Source organism: Esox lucius, chromosome 7 (assembly GCF_011004845.1).
Source record: "Esox lucius isolate fEsoLuc1 chromosome 7, fEsoLuc1.pri, whole genome shotgun sequence".
Classification (NCBI taxonomy): Eukaryota; Metazoa; Chordata; class Actinopteri; order Esociformes; family Esocidae; genus Esox; species Esox lucius.
In genome coordinates, this window is record NC_047575.1 from 5,813,822 (window position 1) to 5,833,718 (window position 19,897).

A 19,897-nucleotide genomic window follows, 5' to 3' on the forward strand; every position below is an offset into this window, starting at 1 on the left:
TTATACTCACATAAAATGGGGGGATGGAACTCTGACAGCGCTGTTATTGATTAAAACTACTGTTATGGATGGCACTGTAGCAGCTGCCTTTACTCTTAAATTATTTTGTAGTTCAAGAAATATTTTTGGTATTATAGCTAGTCATTTTGGTTGTTGCACCATATGATTCAAAATTACAATACATAGACATTTTTATAGAAAGAGACTGAAAGTGGAATACTACAACAATGTGACTAGACTTTTAATATAAGATACAATATATTTTTATATTTTCTTTCACATTAAATCACAATTATTTAATACAACCAGTTATTTGTAAAATACTGCCACAAAAAACATTTGTACTGTCCCCTCACATTCTCCTGTCAACATTTGCCATGACATTCTCCAGAAAACATGCAACATTTCTTAGCTATGATCTATATAGAACTCCAAAAAAGTTGAAAAGGAAAGTTTTGAGTGAGGAACAGAAGCGTTCAATTTGCAGTGGTCTCTTAATTTGAACCCTTCTGTTCCTCACTCAAAACCTTCCTTTTCCACTTTTTTGGAAAGGAAAGAAAAAGGTGCAGTGGTCTCTTAATTTGCTTCAAGTCACAAATGTTTTATTTAATCAAAATAGCATCCACTTGATGAACATTATATTGTACTAAAATGAACCAATATAGAAAATATTAAAACATGACTTGATTGTCAAGACTGGTGTGTTTGGTTTTGTGGCAGAGAGGAAGGAACCAGGCGCAGGCAGAATGGCAGTCGATGTTTGTTATTTTAAAGCACTTGAACAGACTAAACGAAACAGTCACCACATAAATGAACGTAAACGGAGACATGGAACAATGATCGACAAATGAGGGGAACAGATGAGCAACATTTAAACACATACTGGTGACTTAATTGGGACCTGGTGTGAGTGACAATTGGCGACAAGACAAATGAAGGAGTCCGGGGTGAGTTCATAAACCATGGGAAACCAGGAGAAGTGGCTGATGACGGAGCTGTCTGTTACCTCACCTTCACATTGATTGAATTAGATTCAATGGTTTTTCAGGATTTTCTGTGAGCTTTATTTTCCGAGTGGCTGCTTTATTTACATTATTATCCAAGCAAATGTTAAATCTAACTTAAGCTGTCTTTCTTGTCAGTGTGTCCATAAACACAGCATAATGATGGCTAACAAGTATTCTCAGGTGGGCGTGGCTTGACCCTGTATATTACATGGGAATGACTAGTGCCTTTCATTGGTATGACAAATATATTGCCTTTGGAAAGTATTCAGACCCCTTCACCTGCTCCACATCTTGTTGTGTTATGGACTTTGAGTCTTCTTAGATATGCCTGGTTTGTACACCTGGATTTGGGCAGTTTTTCCCTTTCTTCCTTATGGATCCTCTCAAGCTCTGTCAAATTGGATGGAGAGTGTTGATGAACTGCGATCTTCAAGTTTCCCCACAGATAGTACAATGTTCCATTCCGTCTAGTCACTCTACGTGGAAGGCAGAGATGATTGTTGTTTGGCAAGTTCATTTGGGGGGACGGTCAGCTCTAGAAAGAGTCTTGGTGTTTCCAAACTTCTTCCATTTAACAGTGATTGAGCTCACTGTGTTCTTTGAAACTTGGAGTGCTTTAGATGGTTTTTGCTCCTACATACGTGTGGGAATTGCCGGCTCTAGCCTTTTGCAGGCCCTTAGCAACATTTCATTTGGGGCCCCCTGTCCACTATTTGTTGGGGGCTCCCTGGCAGATGGAGGCCCCCTAGCAGTCAGTGGACCTAAGCGACCTCTAACGTGTGGGACTCTACACATAAGTATGTATGTCCCTTTCTAAAGCATGATCCAATCAATAGATATTTTTTATCACCTAAGATGAAATAATGATAGTGGTCAGAACTGAGAAAGGATATAATTCTAGTGTGATTCCATGCGTACCTGAGTCTCTAAAATACAATTAAACATTTCCAAATTAAACCTTTTTCCTTTTTAAATGTGTGCACACCTTCACCCCCACACACTCCCACCTCAATCAGACACACATCTGCAATCAAACCAAAACTATCAGGGACAGCGCTGACCACTGCACCACGATCCACAGCAGGCCAATCAATGAATTAGCCCCAGTAAGACTCCAGTCAAGTTCTAAAGACGTATTAAGGATAAGCATAAGACCCAGGATGCATCTGATCTCAAGTTGGAGTGTCTTGGCTAAGTGTTTGAGTACTCTACTTATGTATATGCTGTATTTCATATTCTTTATCATTATGGGGTAGATATGTAAACAATTTTATTGTACTTGTACTTGTCCTCCCAGCTAAAACTATTCCAGTCTCGTTTGGTAAGGCAAGGGGAGGAGGAGACCAGTTGTGTCATTGTTTAAAATTCAGTGTTGGAAACAGGATTCTACGCATTGCACCTTGATGTCTATAACACAACAACATGTGGAGAAAGTGAAGGAACTTTAAATTAACAGTTGTGGTAGCCATCCTTTTTGAGGTTTTACCTTTCCTTTGTTCCTCTGCATTGGTCACAGGAGGCTGTCGTCCTGATAGAGAAGGCAGAGGTGGAAGAGAAAAGGTTGTTCAGCACCAGTGGTCCCTCAGAGAGGAAGAAGGGAGCAGTCGAGGAGGAGAGAAAGACTAGACCTCCCCCTGCTCCTGTCCTCCTTTCCCGCACCAACAATTCCATGACCTTCACCTCTGCACCCTACGCGCTGGAGGATCAGGTGATAGGCACCTAGATTAAGCAGGGATGGGTTAGGACCAGTCAGTTTTTAGCATACAGTATTATATTGGGATTCCCATTATCTAAGGCCTAGGCACAAAGTAAAACTCAATACACATAGTGAGCTCTAAATGTATTTGGACAGTGACCCTTTTTTTAACTCTGTATTCCAGCACTTTGGATTTCAAAGAATACAGTTACTATGGGGTTACAATATAGGCTATCATCTTCAATGTATCCATATTAAATTAACATTTTAGAGTTTTGGGGGGATAGCAACCAAATCATGTGCTTTTGCCACAAACATAAAAATAATCGATGTGCCCCCAGCGGAAATTGTTAGTCTGGAGTCCTGACGTTCTGTAAAACATTTTGACACAACTAAATGATGAAACCAATATGTAAATATCCTGAAATAAAAGCTAAGAATGTAAACTTGTAAATGCCGAAAGTTAACATGCAGAGGGCACTATTACATTTCAAATATATTTTAACAGGATGTCATATGACAGTTTGATAGTTTTTTCTACCATAATAAGTCTCATCTTAGCGACAGTGGCATGTTGTCTCTTCGTGGCTGTCTATGATGCAGGTATGCTGGTACCATATCTATGGACGAGAGGCTGAAGGTCTCAACCTGAAAGTCAGACTAGGAGACAACAACTTGGTGGGCACCGGGGACAAGGTAGGTTATGGTTGGATGGCAGGGACCTATGGCTTTCTCATCCAATGGGTTTGGTGACAGGAGGAGAGCAATGACATGACAGGATGAGGAAACTGAACAGGCTTGTGACAGTTAAATGTGTCTTCTCTCTTTAGATACACAGTTAAAATACCCTGATGAGTGAAAAATATATAATTTCATCTGACCTCGTAGAACGTCTGGAATTTTGATTCATTTTTTAATACATATTGCCATAGGTTTGTGTTACAGCTGTTGTTTGTCAACACAGCCCCCACTCATTATTACCAAAGCACCTGTACTCATGGCTAGGCTAAGTACTAAGTACTGTACATTCAAAGAAATAGAATGAATAAATTATCATGAGCTCTGTGTTTCTGCCCAGGTTCCTGCATCTGGGAAGAGACTGCTTCAAGTGGAAGGCTTGGAGCCGAACCAAAAGTATGTGTTTGCCGTAGCGGCCTACGACACCCAGGGCAAACTGGTCGGCGGTGCCATCGGAGAGACGACCAGGCCTCTGCTGGCCTCTGTGCCTCTTCCCCTGCTGACCACTTGGGCACACCTGGCACAGGTATTGATGGAGAATTCCTAAACCTGAAAGACGTATCCTGTAAATAGATATTCAGTTCATGTCGCTGTTGTTACCGATTGAAGACTCGAGAGAAAGTTTGAGTCTTCACTACAATGACTTCTTGTGTCAGTACTCGGCCCTACGTGATGTCAGTATGGGTTACTGTACGTGTGAAATGTAGAACCCCTTGTCCTGTCTGTATTGTGTTCCATGCAGGCAGCATACCAGACAGGGCAACATGCTGTGGCCAAGAGAGCCTGCAGTGAACTGTGGAGTCACTTCACTCTGCCTAAAGACCTTCAGGAGCCTGGGGCCGCTGCAGAAGGGTTGGCTCAGACAAGGTGAAGCCAACTAACTCTGACTGAGGACGTGTGTTTGTTTGACATACTTATTTCCTTAGGTTCCTTTCTTTTCATGATAATATTAAAAAATAATTTATATATTTTTTTTTAAATTAAAATAACAAATTAAGTGCCCAGTTGAGCAGAGTAATCGTGAGGTGGTGGTACAGGTCAAGTCTTCAGTAGCATAATGGCTTGTAGATAGAAACGGTCCCCAAGCCATTAGCTCGAGATCCTATGTCTAGGTACAGTCAGGTGATCAGGATCTGACCTACAAGTAGACTTGGGTGTGAAGGATCCTTTATAATACTGCAGGCATTTGTCAGGTATCATATTGGCAAACTGCTTATGTTTCGAGCTCCTAAACAACAGATTAAATGATGATGTTACCAGTAATATTCAACGAGACGTAGGAAGTCGGAACAAGTCCAATCAGAATCAGCCAATAGTCCAGATCGTAGGCTGTACATATTCACAGCACAAGTAACACTGCAGAAATGCACTTAGCACAGAAATACAAACCATAGCAACAGACAAGGTCTAATAGGAAGTGTGGATAAAGATGAGCCCAAACAGGCTGAACAGCCCAGGAATTGTGCGACAGGTAATTCCCTCCTAATCTCTTACACTTTCTCTTTCTTCTTCCTGAACAGGTTGCGTTTGGAGACTCTGCAGCGTTCCTCTCCTCTTCTGCTTCACCTCTTCCTCTCCTCCATTCTCATGCAGACAGAGATCCACATCCAGGAGGGGATGCTGTTCTGTGACACCCTCTGTGACAGGGGACCACCCATCGGGGGTCAGGTAAGCTCAGGACTTTAAGTTGTCCATCAAGTGCAGTCTGGAAATGTAACCTTTTTAATTTCCAAACGTAATAAGTTAAGTGTTTGTGTTGTCCGATAATCTAAGGGTATTCAAACAGACAAGGTTTCTTTCATTCAGATTTTATAAACGGCAGCCAGCCCCAAAAAGTTAACAATGCAGGCTGCAATTAGAAATACCACTTTAAGATACAGTGGGTATACCACTCAATTTTCTGTCTTAAACTTGCCCAGTTTCTGGCTTACATTTTGGCTGAAATGTTTTATTGCCATCTAAAAATAAATACTGTTCCTTTTCATTGTACTGATGTTTATTTGTATTTATTCAAATATTTTGTTTTGAAACACTTATATTATAACAATATATACTGTAATTCCCCAAACACTGTGTTTGGGCAAGGATTCTTCAAAAAAAGGTAAGATCATACAGCATACATTCACAAAATGTCCAGTTTTAAAACTATGCAGCATATGGTTATTGTTTTAGTGCTGTCTCTAGAAGAAAAGGGTAATTATCCTACATTTTATTTCAAGTATGCAGACTTACAGTTTAATACAAATACAAAATGATCTGCTTTGATGGTCATGACCTTTTACAATAAAAGGGGGTAATAACTTGTTCTGCACACAATCATTCAGGGATTTACAGTGGATATAAAAAGTCTACACACCCCTGTTAAAATGCCAGGTTCTTGTGATGTAAAAGAATGAGACAAAGATAAAGCATGTCAGAGCTTTTTCCACCTTTAATGTGACCTAAAACGTGAACAATTCAATTGAAAAACAAACTGAAATGTTTGAGGGGGAAAAATTTTAAACTCACAATAACCTGGTTGCATAAGTGTGCACACCCTTAAACTAATACTTTGGTGTTGAAGCATCTTTTGATTTTATTGCAGCACTCAGTCTTTTTGGGTATGAGCATGGCACATCTTGACGTGGCAATATTTGCCCACTCTTCTTTGCAAAAGTGCTCCAAATCTGTCAGATTGCGGGGACATCTCCTGTGCACAACCCCCTTCAGATCACCCCACAGATGTTCAATTGGATTCAGGTCTGGGCTCTGGCTGGGCCATTCCAAAACGTTAATCTTCTTCTGGTGAAGCCATGCTTTTGTGGATTTGAATGTGTGCTTTGGGTCATTGTTGTGCTGAAAGGTGAACTTCATCTACAGCTTTCTAACGGACGTCTGAAGGTTTTGTGCCAAAATTGCCTGGTATTTGGAATTGTTCATAATTCCCTCCACCCTGACTAAGGCCCCGGTCCCAGCTGAAAAAAAACAGCCCCAAAGCATGATGCTGCCACCACCATTCTTCACTGTGGGTATGGTGTTATTTGGGTGATGTGCAGTGTTGTTTTTGCGCCAAACCTACCTTTTGGAATTATGGCTAAAAAGTTCAACCTTGGTTTCATCAGACCATAACACATTTTCCCACATGCTTTTGGGGGACTTGATGTTTGTTTTTGCAAACTTCAGCTGGGCTTGGATGTTTTTCTTTGTAAGAAAAGGCATCCGTTTTGCCACCCTACCCCATAGCCCATTCATATGAAGAATACAGGAGATTGTTGTCACATGTAGAACACAGCCAGTACTTCCTGCAGTTCTTTGAATGTTGCTTTAGGCCTCTTGGATGCGTCCCTGACCAGTTTTCTCGTCTTTTCATAGATTTTTGAGGGACATCCAGTTCTTGGTAATGTCTCTGTTGTGCCATATTTTCTCCACTTGATGATGACTGTCTTCACTGTGATCCATGGTATATGTAATGCTTTGGAGATTCTTTTGTACCCTTCTCCTGACTGATATCTTTCAACAATGAGATCCCTCTGATGCTTTGGAAGCTCTCTGCGGACCATGGCTTATGCTCTGAGATGCAACTAAGAAAATGTCAGGAAAATCCTATTAGAACAGCTGAACTTTATTTGTGATTAATCAGTCACTTGAAATGATGGCAGGTGTGTAATGACTTCTATTTAACATGAGTTTGAATGTGATTGGTTAATTCTGAACACAGCCCGGTTATAAGAGGTCATTTTAAGTTTTTTTTTTTTCATTTACCCCCCTCAAAGATTTCGGTTTGTTTTTCAATTGAATTGTTCACATTATTGGTCACATTAAAAGTGGGAAAGGTTCTGACATGATTTATCTTTGTCTCATTCTTTTACATCACAAATACCTGGCATTTTAACAGGGGTGTGTAGACTTTTTATATCCACTGTAGTTTCTGTCATAGGATTTTTTTGCTCTTTACCCCTATAGGATTATTCAGTCAGTGTTTAGTTATTGTTTAAACTGTGCTCTGGGAAATAAATTGGTTTATTTTATTGAAGAAGAAAAAGAAAGAGTCAAACAATAACATCACCGGAAAAGCTTAAATAACCTTAAACCCCTGTAGGAGGCCAGGCTGGCAGAGTGTGAGCGGATGCTTGTGGCTATAGACTTGTCTCTGTGGCTAAATGACAGCAGCGCCGCCCTGCAGGCCGTGGTGGGTTGTTACGGCCTTCTGGCCCCGTTGATGTTTCACCAGATTCCCGTGGAGCCTGTTGTACAGGTAAGGTACAGTACATTAAATTCCCTGAGTCACTCGTAGACTGTGTTTCTTAAAAATCTCTCAAGAACAGCGTTTGAGGAACAGTTGTAATAGTGAGGACAAGCTGAGGAATATTTGCTTGTACTAAGCATTGTGAAGATGTCCAGTGGCTACATGACTCAAGCTATTTTCCAGAGTAGCAATCTTTCAGATGTTCACTACATTCCTCTGATTCAGGTTGACTATGTCCTGTAAGGCCTGACACATCAAATAATAGCTTGAAAATTCTAATATTTTTAAATTGAAGTCTTTATTGGACCCTTTGACAAAATATCACAAAGAAAATGTAAAAATATAATTGACATATATTCAAAATATTTTGTATCATGTTAGATTCATCAGGCATTTATGGCAATTTATTGATCACTACAATTTTTATTTTAGAAAACCAAATAAACATTGTTTATTGCGTTTGGACAATATCAGCTGGTTTAAAAAAAATTATAAATAATGGAACCATTTTTTCCCCTTTTTATTTTGCTGTGTCCGGTTCTAGAGAGCATAGTGGTCTGCCACACCTCTACTTCTGCACTAGTCTGGTCAACATTTTAATCTCAAAAGTCTTCCTCATCCCTACTATCTGAGCTTCCCTCAGTAAGCATTGGAGTCCATTTCTCATCCTCCTCATCTTCCCCATGTCACCTCAATTCCCATCCATAGTCATGCTGATGACATTTTGAACACTGTACTTCTTTCATTAGTTTCATTAGTTTAATAAAAAAAATCTAAATTGTGTATTTGGCATATTGGTAGGCATAAAGCAGATTGCATCATGAAATCCAATGCCATGACGATTGAGGGATTTATTTCCTTATATACCTGCTGTTTCATATTTGATACACAGATTATCAACATGATTTTACTATAAAATAAGGTACGAAATATTAAGTCATTATAAGTTGCTTCAATACAGTAAATATTCATATTGAAATATTACTAACAATATAAATGTTATTCTTACTGTAACTTTTTCAAAATTAGCAAAGATTTCCCTATAAAAAACTGGTGAGTCTCTATATGAAAGCAGACATTTTGGCTCAGGTATTCAAAAAGCCCGCTACTGCCTGCAGTGCACAGATTATCCACTAGGGGGCAACATACATGTATCAGATTGCATACAAAACAGGTTTTTAGCAATAGTGTTGATCATGTTGATGACGTAGAGGTCTCAGAAACTCATGTATCAAATATGATACAATTGGCATTACAGGTTAAGCTAGTCTACTAATAATGTAAGAACCACTATGAAAACTATGTCGTTATGATTATTTTTATAACTTAGTCAGGGCCAGTTTAATTTTTTTTGACCTATTGTTCACCTTTAAGTCACCTTCAATGTAAACTCTTCAGAGAGCATAATTTTTTTGTCAAGGGGTATTCTTTTATATGTTAACTGGTATGGTATGTTGTTTGGATGTCTGTTTAAATGTGTCTGTAGACATTATGGATGTCTGTTTAAATGTGACTGTAGACAGTATGGATGTCTGTTTAAATGTGACTGTAGACATTATGGATGTCTGTTTAAATGTGACTAGACATTATGGATGTCTGTTAAAATGTGACTAGACATTATGGATGTCTGTTAAAATGTGACTAGACATTATGGATGTCTGTTAAAATGTGACTAGACATTATGGATGTCTGTTTAAATGTTACTAGACATTATGGATGTCTGTTTAAATGTGACTGTAGACAGTATGGATGTCTGTTTAAATGTGACTAGACATTATGGATGTCTGTTTAAATGTGACTAGACATTATGGATGTCTGTTTAAATGTGACTAGACAGTATGGATGTCTGTTTAAATGTGACTAGACATTATGGATGTCTGTTTAAATGTGACTGTAGACATTATGGATGTCTGTTAAAATGTGACTAGACATTATGGATGTCTGTTTAAATGTTACTAGACAGTATGGATGTCTGTTTAAATGTGACTAGACATTATGGATGTCTGTTTAAATGTGACTGTAGACAGTATGGATGTCTGTTTAAATGTGACTAGACATTATGGATGTCTGTTTAAATGTGACTGTAGACATTATGGATGTCTGTTTAAATGTGACTAGACAGTATGGATGTCTGTTTAAATGTGACTGTAGACAGTATGGATGTCTGTTTAAATGTGACTGTAGACATTATGGATGTATGTTTAAATGTGACTAGACATTATGGATGTATGTTTAAATGTGACTGTACACATTATGGATGTCTGTTTTAATGTGACTGTAGACATTATGGATGTCTGTTTAAATGTGACTAGACATTATGGATTTCTGTTTAAATGTGACTAGACATTATGGATGTCTGTTTAAATGTGACTAGACATTATGGATGTCTGTTTAAATGTGACTAGACATTATGGATGTCTGTTTAAATGTGACTGTTGGCAGTATGGATGTCTGTTTAAATGTGACTAGACATTATGGATATCTGTTTAAATGTGACTGTAGACAGTATGGATGTCTGTTTAAATGTGACTAGACATTATGGATGTCTGTTTAAATGTGACTGTAGACAGTATGGATGTCTGTTTAAATGTGACTAGACATTATGGATGTCTGTTTAAATGTGACTAGACATTATGGATGTCTGTTTAAATGTGACTGTAGACATTATGGATGTCTGTTTAAATGTGACTGTAGACATTATGGATGTCTGTTTAAATGTGACTGTAGACAGTATGGATGTCTGTTTAAATGTGACTAGACATTATGGATGTCTGTTTAAATGTGACTAGACATTATGGATGTCTGTTAAAATGTGACTGTAGGCATTATGGATGTCTGTTTAAATGTGACTAGACAGTATGGATGTCTGTTTAAATGTGACTGTAGACAGTATGGATGTCTGTTTAAATGTGACTAGACAGTATGGATGTCTGTTTAAATGTGACTAGACATTATGGATGTCTGTTCCAGGTGCTGATTAAATGTCTGATGGTGCTGACAGAGATTTCAGGAGTTGTCAAACAGAAACGCTCAGCCGCCACCACAGAGTCTCTTCTTCACATGATAGCCTGTATAACATATTTTGTTGCCAAGGTAATTGTGCGATTTTGTGTTTCTACACGTATTCCTGTACTTTAAAGTACCAGAAAGCCTCAGAACTAGGAACACAAGGACAATCTGGCTAAGTGAGGACATTTGACCAGTTCTCACTTATATATCACTTATATAAAAAGTTGTCTTTTGTCTTGGGGTCATGTTAAGGGTCATAATTTAGGTGAAAATTATATTTAGGCTTTATAAGTTAAGGTTAGGTTTAATAATAGGTTTAATAATAGTTATATGTCGATCTATTGAGACCTGCAATCTTCTAACACGTAGGTTCTCCGCACCATGGAGAAGCATCGCATGGCAGCTGAAGTGATAGACCAGGGAAAGATACTCCTCCATGATGTCCTGGAGACCATGCAGGGATTCAGCAAGCCCCTTGTAGTTGAGCCAGATGGGGTATGTACTGTTCAACACGATACCATACACTGCCTTTCAATCAACACTCATCAAAGCAAACCTACATGCACATCCTAAGCCATAGTATTTGGTCTACGTTTCATTTGGCAAACATTTAAGCCAAAATAGCATTTGGCTACATTTAAATGAATAAGAATAACATTTCGGTTCCCTATTCACACTTGGAAACCTAGATTAAAATGTGTTCATTGGTCAGTTGATTGTAACTGGGATAGCTACATTTTGTCTGATGATATGAAATATGCAGCCAATGGAGGCTATCGCTTGTGTGTCTTGGTTACATTGGTATTCAAGCATATATTTTTTGTATTTGTTTCTCCGGTTTTGATCAACAGGCTTTTTGGCAGTAGCTCTGGATGGAGCTATTCGTTATGTGTTGAACGTGGGCTCTATCAAGGCTACATTGCACTATGGCTTGTTTTAAGTATTTTAATAGGCAGTGCATAACTACCAACATGGGGCAGGTCCACATTTCTACCAACATAGGGCAGGGCCACATTACTGCCAACCTGGGGAGGTGCCACAAAATAACAAACCTGGGGAGGGGCCACAAAATAACAAACCTGGGGAGGGGCCACAAAATAACAAACCTGGGGAGGGGCCACAAAATAACAAACCTGGGGAGGGGCCACAAAATAACAAACCTGGGGAGGGGCCACAAAATAACAAACCTGGGGAGGGGCCACAAAATAACAAACCTGGGGATGGGCCACAAAATAACAAACCTGGGGATGGGCCACAAAATAACAAACCTGGGGAGGGGCCACAAAATAACAAACCTGGGGATGGGCCACAAAATAACAAACCTGGGGAGGTGCCACAAAATAACAAACCTGGGGAGGTGCCACAAAATAACAAACCTGGGGCAGGGCCACATTACTGCCAACCTGGGGAGGGGCCACAAAATAACAAACCTGGGGAGGTGCCACAAAATAACAAACCTGGGGAGGTGCCACAAAATAACAAACCTGGGGAGGTGCCACAAAATAACAAACCTGGGGCAGGGCCACATTACTGCCAACCTGGGGAGGGGCCACAAAATAACAAACCTGGGGAGGTGCCACAAAATAACAAACCTGGGGAGGTGCCACAAAATAACAAACCTGGGGATGGGCCACAAAATAACAAACCTGGGGAGGGGCCACAAAATAACAAACCTGGGGATGGGCCACAAAATAACAAACCTGGGGAGGTGCCACAAAATAACAAACCTGGGGAGGGGCCACAAAATAACAAACCTGGGGATGGGCCACAAAATTACCAACCTGGGGAGGGGCCACAAAATAACAAACCTGGGGATGGGCCACAAAATAACAAACCTGGGGAGGGGCCACAAAATTACCAACCTAAGGAGGGGCCACAAAATTACCAACCTGGGGAGGGACATGAAATTACCAACCTGGGGAGGGACATGAAATTACCAACCTGTGGAGGGGCCACAAAAACTGCATTTGTGTTTCACATTGAGAATGTGCAAGTTTATGTGTGTTTGCGTGCATCTCTATGTGTGATGTGGTTGAGAAGGTGCCGCGGAAAGCAGGCACCATCCATGGAGAGGAGGAGCAGAATGAGCAGATGATGGCTCTGGAGGGCAGCGTCATGAAGAACAATAAGACTGGAACCTTTGCACAGCATGACAGCTCAGCTTGGAGTAGAGGTTAGAGTTCCCACCTTAGTTTGCCAACTGTCCTGTTACTAAGATTATCACCTTTAAAAGAAATTTGCAAAATTACATAAGTAACACCATACTATAATTATTAACACTAATTGTGTTCACCTTCAGAACTGCCTTAATTCTACGTGGCATTGATTCAACAAGGTGCTGAAAGCATTCTTTAGAAATGTTGGCCCATATTGATAGGATAGCGTCTTGCAGTTGATGGAGATTTGTGGGATGCACATCCAGGGCACAAAGCTCCCGTTCCACCACATCCCAAAGATGCTCTATTGGGTTGAGATCTGGTGACTGTGGGGGCCATTTCAGTACAGTGAACTCATTGTCATGTTCAAGAAACCAATTTGAAATGATTCAAGCTTTGTGACATGGTGCATTATCCTGCTGGAAGTAGCCATCAGAGGATGGGTACATGGTGGTCATAAAGCGATGGACATGTTCAGAAACAATGCTCACGTACGTCGTGGCATTTAAACGATACCCAATTGGCACTAAGGGGCCTAAATTGTGCCAAGAAAACATCCCCCACACCATTACAACACCACGACCAGCCTGCACAGTGGTAACAAGGCATGATGGATCCATGTTCTCATTCTGTTTACGCCAAATTCTGACTCATCGAGACTCATCAGACCAGGCAACATTCTTCCAGTCTTCAACTGTCCAATTTTGGTGAGCTCGTGCAAATTGTAGCTTCTTTTTCCTATTTGTAGTGGAGATGAGTGGTACTCGGTGGGGTCTTCTGCTGTTGTAGCCCCTCCGCTTCAAGGTTGTGCGTGTTGTGGCTTCACAAATGCTTTGCTGCATACCTCGGTTGTAACGAGTGGTTATTTCAGTCAAAGTTGCTCTTCTATCAGCTTGAATCAGTCGGCCCATTCTCCTCTGACCTCTAGCATCAACAAGGCATTTTTGCCCACAGGACTGCCGCATACTGGATGTTTTTCCCTTTTCTCACCATTCTTTGTAAAACCTAGAAATGGTTGTGCGTGAAAATCCCAGTAACTGAGCAGATTGTGAAATACTCAGACCAGCCCGTCTGGCACCAAAAACCATGCCACGCTCAAAATTGCTTAAATCACCTTTCTTTCCCATTCTGACATTCAGTTTGGAGTTCAGGAGATTGTCTTGACCAGGACCACACCCCTAAACGCATTGAAGCAACTGCCATGTGATTGGTTGATTAGATAATTGCATTAATGAGAAATTGAACAGGTGTTCCTAACAATCTTTTAGGTGAGTGTATATCCATCACATAATATTGGGTATTTAATAATTACTTTTTCAATTGCCCAAAACCCTTAAAAATATTTTGGTTCCTTGCAATGTCAGTGTGCAGACGTGTTAAATCTTGGACTAAGTTGCTTTCATATGCAGTGGACTCAATGGAAAACATTACTGTATTTCATTTAGAAGAAGACATATCATAGAAATGAGTGGCTAGGAGTCTAGAGACTAAAATGAAATCCATGAATCCAGCAATGTTTTTTGCCCCACTCAAATAAATGACTTGGATTGTATCAGAGATCCACCAATAGGCACGGCTTGCCTCGCACTTAGCTAATGATATGTGTATCATCGGAGGTACATTTCTTTTTTTCTTAGCTATGAACCATGGTCATGAACTTACTGGACATGAGGACCCCATTCTGCTGTACACCATTGTCACCAACAGCCCACTGAAGGCTGCTTTCAAAGATCGTACGTATCATAGACCATTGCTCAACCTGCACTAGGAATTCACTTTACTGTATGTATCCTGGTGTTTTTCTGTACTCTCTGTGAATTCTTTCTCGTGTGTTTTAGTGATGAAGTTTAAGCGCAAGTCGTGCTTTATGGAGTTTTCTGTGCTGCTTCTTCAGAGGACTATGCAGGAAGAACAACTAGAGCTGGTTGTGCAGTGGGGCCACGACATCTTCAGCTGGCTTTGCCGGTAGAGTATAGCACCACCTGTATTAATTCATCACATTTAATTTCTAGGTTGTGTTAATGGGAAGTGCTGTTGGCAACATTTTGGCTGCTGGTCAGATACTCTAAATGCTAGGCTACCTGCCATCCCAGGTGCAGCAGAGTTATGTGTTTTATCACATCTCAAGTCCAGGAAAAACCTTTGGAGGTCGGGTCAGATTCATGTAATTGTATATTCACGTATTTCATACATGTGTATTTGTATATGTTTATTAGTATGTGTGGCTGTATCCGTGACAGGCGTGATGAAGGACTGACTAGCCCTAAGAAGGACCTCTGGGAAAGCCCAATGTTAGGGAAAGATCAGAAGTTCTCCTTGTCCGTCGTGGACAAGAAGGTAAGCTCTGCCGATACAATATTTTCACTTTTCTATTTTGCTGTCCCAAACTATTTCCCAACAATGTTTGGACACAGTAAAATCTTTTTGATAGTAGTTGGTTTTTCCACATTTAGAAAAATAAAGCTAGCACATGCCAGACTGACAAGAAGAACAAAGAGTTCCTTCAGAGGAAACAGCTGACCGCTCTCAAAGCCCAGAACACTAGGAGGTGGGTACAGTTCTCTTCGTGGTGTGGGATCCTTGGGACGTTGAGGTTACTGTTGAGGGGATTTCCCATGGATCCCAAGACTACGGTATCTCTTTGTAATAATGGCTTAGTCCTGTCAAAAATGTACCCAAAGGAATAAGTGGATGCAATTGAAGACAGTTTAGAACCACTTCCAATTTTCATTGATAACCAGGCCAAAATGCATTCCATAGCAGGACACGACAACACACAAAATTACATCGAGTGATATAAAAAAGAGATACTAATGAACACCACACACAACGGAATGGACTATAAACATGGAATTACTCAAAATGAATATAGAGAAAAGGATGCATTTCCCACAGATGTCATTTTGACCCTGTATGTGTGTGTGTCAGAGAGTGTAAGGCGGTGGAAATCATGTTGAACCAGCTAGCCCCCCTGGTGCGTCGCCACCAGCATCGGAGGCATCTGAGACAGTTGTGTTCTGAAGAGGGCCTGTGGAAGTGTCACCTCAACCTTAGCGTGGCTCGAGCTCATCTGGGATTACTGAGGAGAAGCTTAGAGCACCACCAAGGCTTTGGGGCCCTACAACACAAGTAAATATAGTAATATACACACTGTAGACTTGTCACCTCCTGACTAGGCTTTACTATATTGTTTTAGTTCACGTTCATAGTATGTACTTATCCATATAACATATGTGGTAGAGGATTGCAATACATTTCTCTGGTTTGTACAGCTACAGCCAGCTGCCTCCATCCATGTTCTCCCTGGCCCACTCTGGTACCCTGGTAAGGTGGAGGAACATGCCCCAGCAAATCAGAGACCCTGAGCTGACCAACATGCCCAACAAAACCTCACCGCAGCCCTGCCTCAGGTCCTATGTCAAAGCCGTCATTGGCAAGGGAAAGGAGAGCGGCTCAGGTGAGGGAGAAACAAACTCAATCGTCCTTGCCACTCTTCTTCTCACTCTGTATTGCCCTCTATTTCTTTCCATCTCTCTAACACACACTTTAAATCACTCTCACTTTAAAACACATTTCTCTTTCTCTCAATTTATTTTATTATACATACATTGAAAACATTTACATTGCATAAGCAACTAAAAATAAGAGAAATAACAATGATTATTTTTATGACGGGAGCAGAGGTGAGAGAGTAGAAGAAATAGTGCATGCTGGTTAAATGAGGCTAGAGTACCTGTGAAGAACTTTCCTGCCATGCAAGAATTAGAAATACCTTTTTTATTTTATCCCTTTTCCCAATTTTTCGCACCAATTTTGTTATATTCAATTCATGCCATGCAACTTCCAGCGTACTCGTGACAGTTAATGTCAATATATGTGTTTGTCATTCTTACCCTACTCTTTCTTCCCTATGTCCGACCTTCAGCTGCCACCACCACCAGTGGAGAGGATTCCTGCACAACAGAGAGCAGCGAGCAGGGCAGCGAGCCAAACTCCCCCCGTACCCAGGCATCTGTGGACCCTGACTGCAGTGAGCCATCAGTTGCGGCCAGCAGCCTGACAAGGCATTTCGCCACTCAGTTGCTGGACTCAATCAACAAGGCAGCCTTGCACCTCCGCAGAGCCATGGTACATTGGTTTTCAAACCTCTCCTTGGGGGCCCTCTGGATTTCGATTTATATAATCCAGAGACAGCACACCTGGTTAACAATATCAACCAATCATCGAGCTGTTAGTAAGTAAATTAGGAGGGCAAATTCAGGGCTAAAACAAAATGGTGGAACATCTAGGGGTCTCTGGTTAAAATTTGGAGAACCACTGGACTTAAATCCAAACCCCTATTTCCCGAGATCCTGGATCAGATCAGGCTAGATCTGGACAATAATGTGAAATATCGACCAGAATCTGAAATTACTTTTGAAGAAGAAAGATTCTTCATACAGTGCCTTCTGTTAATATTGGGGCTACAAACCCATTTAAAAAAAAGTTGGGACACTTAGTAAAATGCAACTAAAAACAGAATGCAATGATCCCTATATTTAATTGAAAATAGTACAAAGAGAACATATCAAATGTTGATACTATGAGATGTTATTGTTTTTGGAAAAATACGTGCTCATTTTGAATTTGATGCCAGTCACAGGTTTCAAAAATGTTGGGACAGGGGCATGTTTATTACTGTGTTGCATCACTTCTTCTTTTAACAATACTCTCTAAGCGTTTGGGTACTGAGACTAGTTGCTGTAGTTTTGAAAGAAATGTTTTGAAATGTTTTCCAATTCTTGCTTGATATAGGATTTCTGCAGCTCAAAAGTTGGGGGTCTCCTTTGTCATATTTTAGTTTTTATTATGTGCCAAATGATTTCAATGGAGGACAGGTCTGGACTGTAGGCAGCCAGTTTAGCATCCACACTGTTTTACTTCAGATCCATACTTTCGTAAAACATGCAAAATGTGGTTTGGCGTTGTCTTGCTGAAATAAGCAAGGCCTTCTCTGAAAATGTTTGTCTGGATGGCAGCATATGTTGCACCAAAACCTGTATATATTGTTCAGCATTAATGGTGCCTTCACAGATGTGCAAGTCACCTATGCCATGTGCACTAATGTACTTTGTCGTATCCTTATGATCAAACTCACGTCTGGTTGGAGACCGTGTAAACCAATGTCAAAAAATATCATGCTTGAATCGCAAAAAGAACATAATTATCACAAAAATCAACAATCCTAACAGCCTCAGTAAGAACAAGCACCATTATAATAATAGGTCATACAAAATGAGATGACCAGGAATATAACACATACAAACGTACCACAATATTAAATATTGTATCACTACCAGGAAGGAACTCGGAGTAGAGCCGCTGCTCCTTTGCGTCGAAAGGAGCCAGTTGAGGTGGTTCGGGCATCTGGTAAGGATGCCCCCAGGACGTCTCCCTAGGGAGGTGTTCCAGGCACATCCAGCTGGGAGGAGACCTCGGGGTAGGCCCAGGTCCAGGTGGAGAGATTATATTTCGACACTGGCCTGGGAACGCCTCGGGATCCCCCAGTCAGAGCTGACAAATGTGGCTCGGGAAAGGGAAGTTTGGTTCCCCTGCTGGAGCTGCTGCCCCCGCGACCCGATACGGATAAGCGGATGAAGATTAGATGAGATGAAGATGAGATGAGATGTATCACTACCATAGGCTATTGTTTTATTATATATGTATTTCACTTTATTATGCATTTTCTCTCTTATTTTTGTTGTTAATGCGTTTGTAAGATTGAAATGCCTTTGTGTGTGTAATGCGCTAGAATAATAAACGTATTAGTCACTCAGGCCGTCTACTTGGAGATCATAAATGGTGGTTATAATTTTGGTGACTGACATCTTGATTAGTTAACAGATCTTAAATTGACTAGTGAGAGGACAAACAAACCAGTGGTTCTGGGTTGAGCAGTTACCCTAATGATGGCAGAGCTTGCTCTTTTGAAGGACTTCGGCTCTGGTCTGAGATGTGAATGTGTTCTGTACCAGCGCTGATTTTGTCCTTGACAACGGAAAAATTGTTAATTAGCTGTATTAGGCTATAATATATGTTAAAATCTGTCAATTCATTGGTTGCTGATCGCCGCACCCTCATACATTACGGGTGTGTCATATGTAAATAAGGACAGGTGCAGCGCGTTCTCGCGTCCGATTTATCAATCTGCTATGACATCTCTGTTCATTTCGACCAGGTGCTACAGTTTGATGAATGATCATAAGTATAAAGATGATCGTAAGTCTCTCCCAGTGTTGAAATCTGAGATCTATTCTTATTTGATCTATTATTATTTTTAAAAAATAAAATGTCATTTTGTTTTTCTTTACATATCACACTGCCAACGTTTTTGGAAACGGGGTTGTAAGTTAAAGTATAAATTAACAGCTTTTAAGATACATATTGGTTTCAAAATTTTGAAATGCCAACATGTCTACATAGTCCCCTTTCTTCATATCATCAAAATGATTGAGATTAATTAACAATCTAATTTTCTTTATTTAGTGTTTGCAGAGGTTTTTGTATTTTGTCCTTTGCATGCAATAAATGCTTGAAGTTTGCAAACCATTTTCCTTCGATCAGGTGCTGTGTATCTTCTATAAGGAATAACCAGCATTTTAGTATGTTTAATTTCTTATGTATGGCGTTCATAAGTGTGTGTACGTGTGTGTCTGTGCACAGGTTCTCGCCCATCGTGGGGGCCACTGGACAACTCTGCAGTGTGTATGTCGGTCGCTTTGGGACCAGGGCTATACCATTGCTCTACTAGTGGAAAGGGGTGCATCCATGGAGCCCCCCATCCCTTTAACCTTGGACCAGTTTTACTCTTTTCTAGCTCCTTTGTTTGAGCTAGCCACAGACCTACTCATGGACATGATGGAGAGGCTGCAGGTCTCACTCACTTTAACATTTTCTCATGCAGTCCTATATGCTTTTGTGCAAAGCTAAATCATTGTAGCACTCTTCACAGTTTAAATAAGATTTTTTCACTTGGACATTCTTTTTTTAAACAGTTCACACTACTCTACCACTATAAGTGTTCATC

The 19,897-nt window shown here is 40.5% G+C and overlaps 1 protein-coding gene across 8 annotated transcripts in view; it reads left to right on the forward strand.

Moving 5' to 3' along the window:
* Window positions 1-19,897, forward strand: part of cfap54 (cilia and flagella associated protein 54) — an 81,847-nt gene that overhangs the window by 28,995 nt on the left and 32,955 nt on the right. For 6 of the 8 annotated variants that reach the window (XM_020047754.3, XM_020047757.3, XM_020047760.3 and 3 more), the window contains 17 exons: window positions 2,524-2,715; window positions 3,307-3,399; window positions 3,782-3,967; window positions 4,184-4,308; window positions 4,962-5,109; window positions 7,520-7,675; window positions 10,637-10,759; window positions 11,045-11,170; window positions 12,713-12,848; window positions 14,469-14,564; window positions 14,670-14,796; window positions 15,072-15,168; window positions 15,285-15,379; window positions 15,760-15,960; window positions 16,104-16,288; window positions 16,757-16,959; window positions 19,534-19,743. In XM_020047754.3, the coding sequence (XP_019903313.2) occupies window positions 2,524-2,715; window positions 3,307-3,399; window positions 3,782-3,967; window positions 4,184-4,308; window positions 4,962-5,109; window positions 7,520-7,675; window positions 10,637-10,759; window positions 11,045-11,170; window positions 12,713-12,848; window positions 14,469-14,564; window positions 14,670-14,796; window positions 15,072-15,168; window positions 15,285-15,379; window positions 15,760-15,960; window positions 16,104-16,288; window positions 16,757-16,959; window positions 19,534-19,743 (2,499 nt within the window). The remainder of the gene's footprint in view (window positions 1-2,523; window positions 2,716-3,306; window positions 3,400-3,781; window positions 3,968-4,183; window positions 4,309-4,961; window positions 5,110-7,519; window positions 7,676-10,636; window positions 10,760-11,044; window positions 11,171-12,712; window positions 12,849-14,468; window positions 14,565-14,669; window positions 14,797-15,071; window positions 15,169-15,284; window positions 15,380-15,759; window positions 15,961-16,103; window positions 16,289-16,756; window positions 16,960-19,533; window positions 19,744-19,897) is intronic. The other 2 variants (XM_020047758.3, XM_020047755.3) reach the window with 2 other exon arrangements.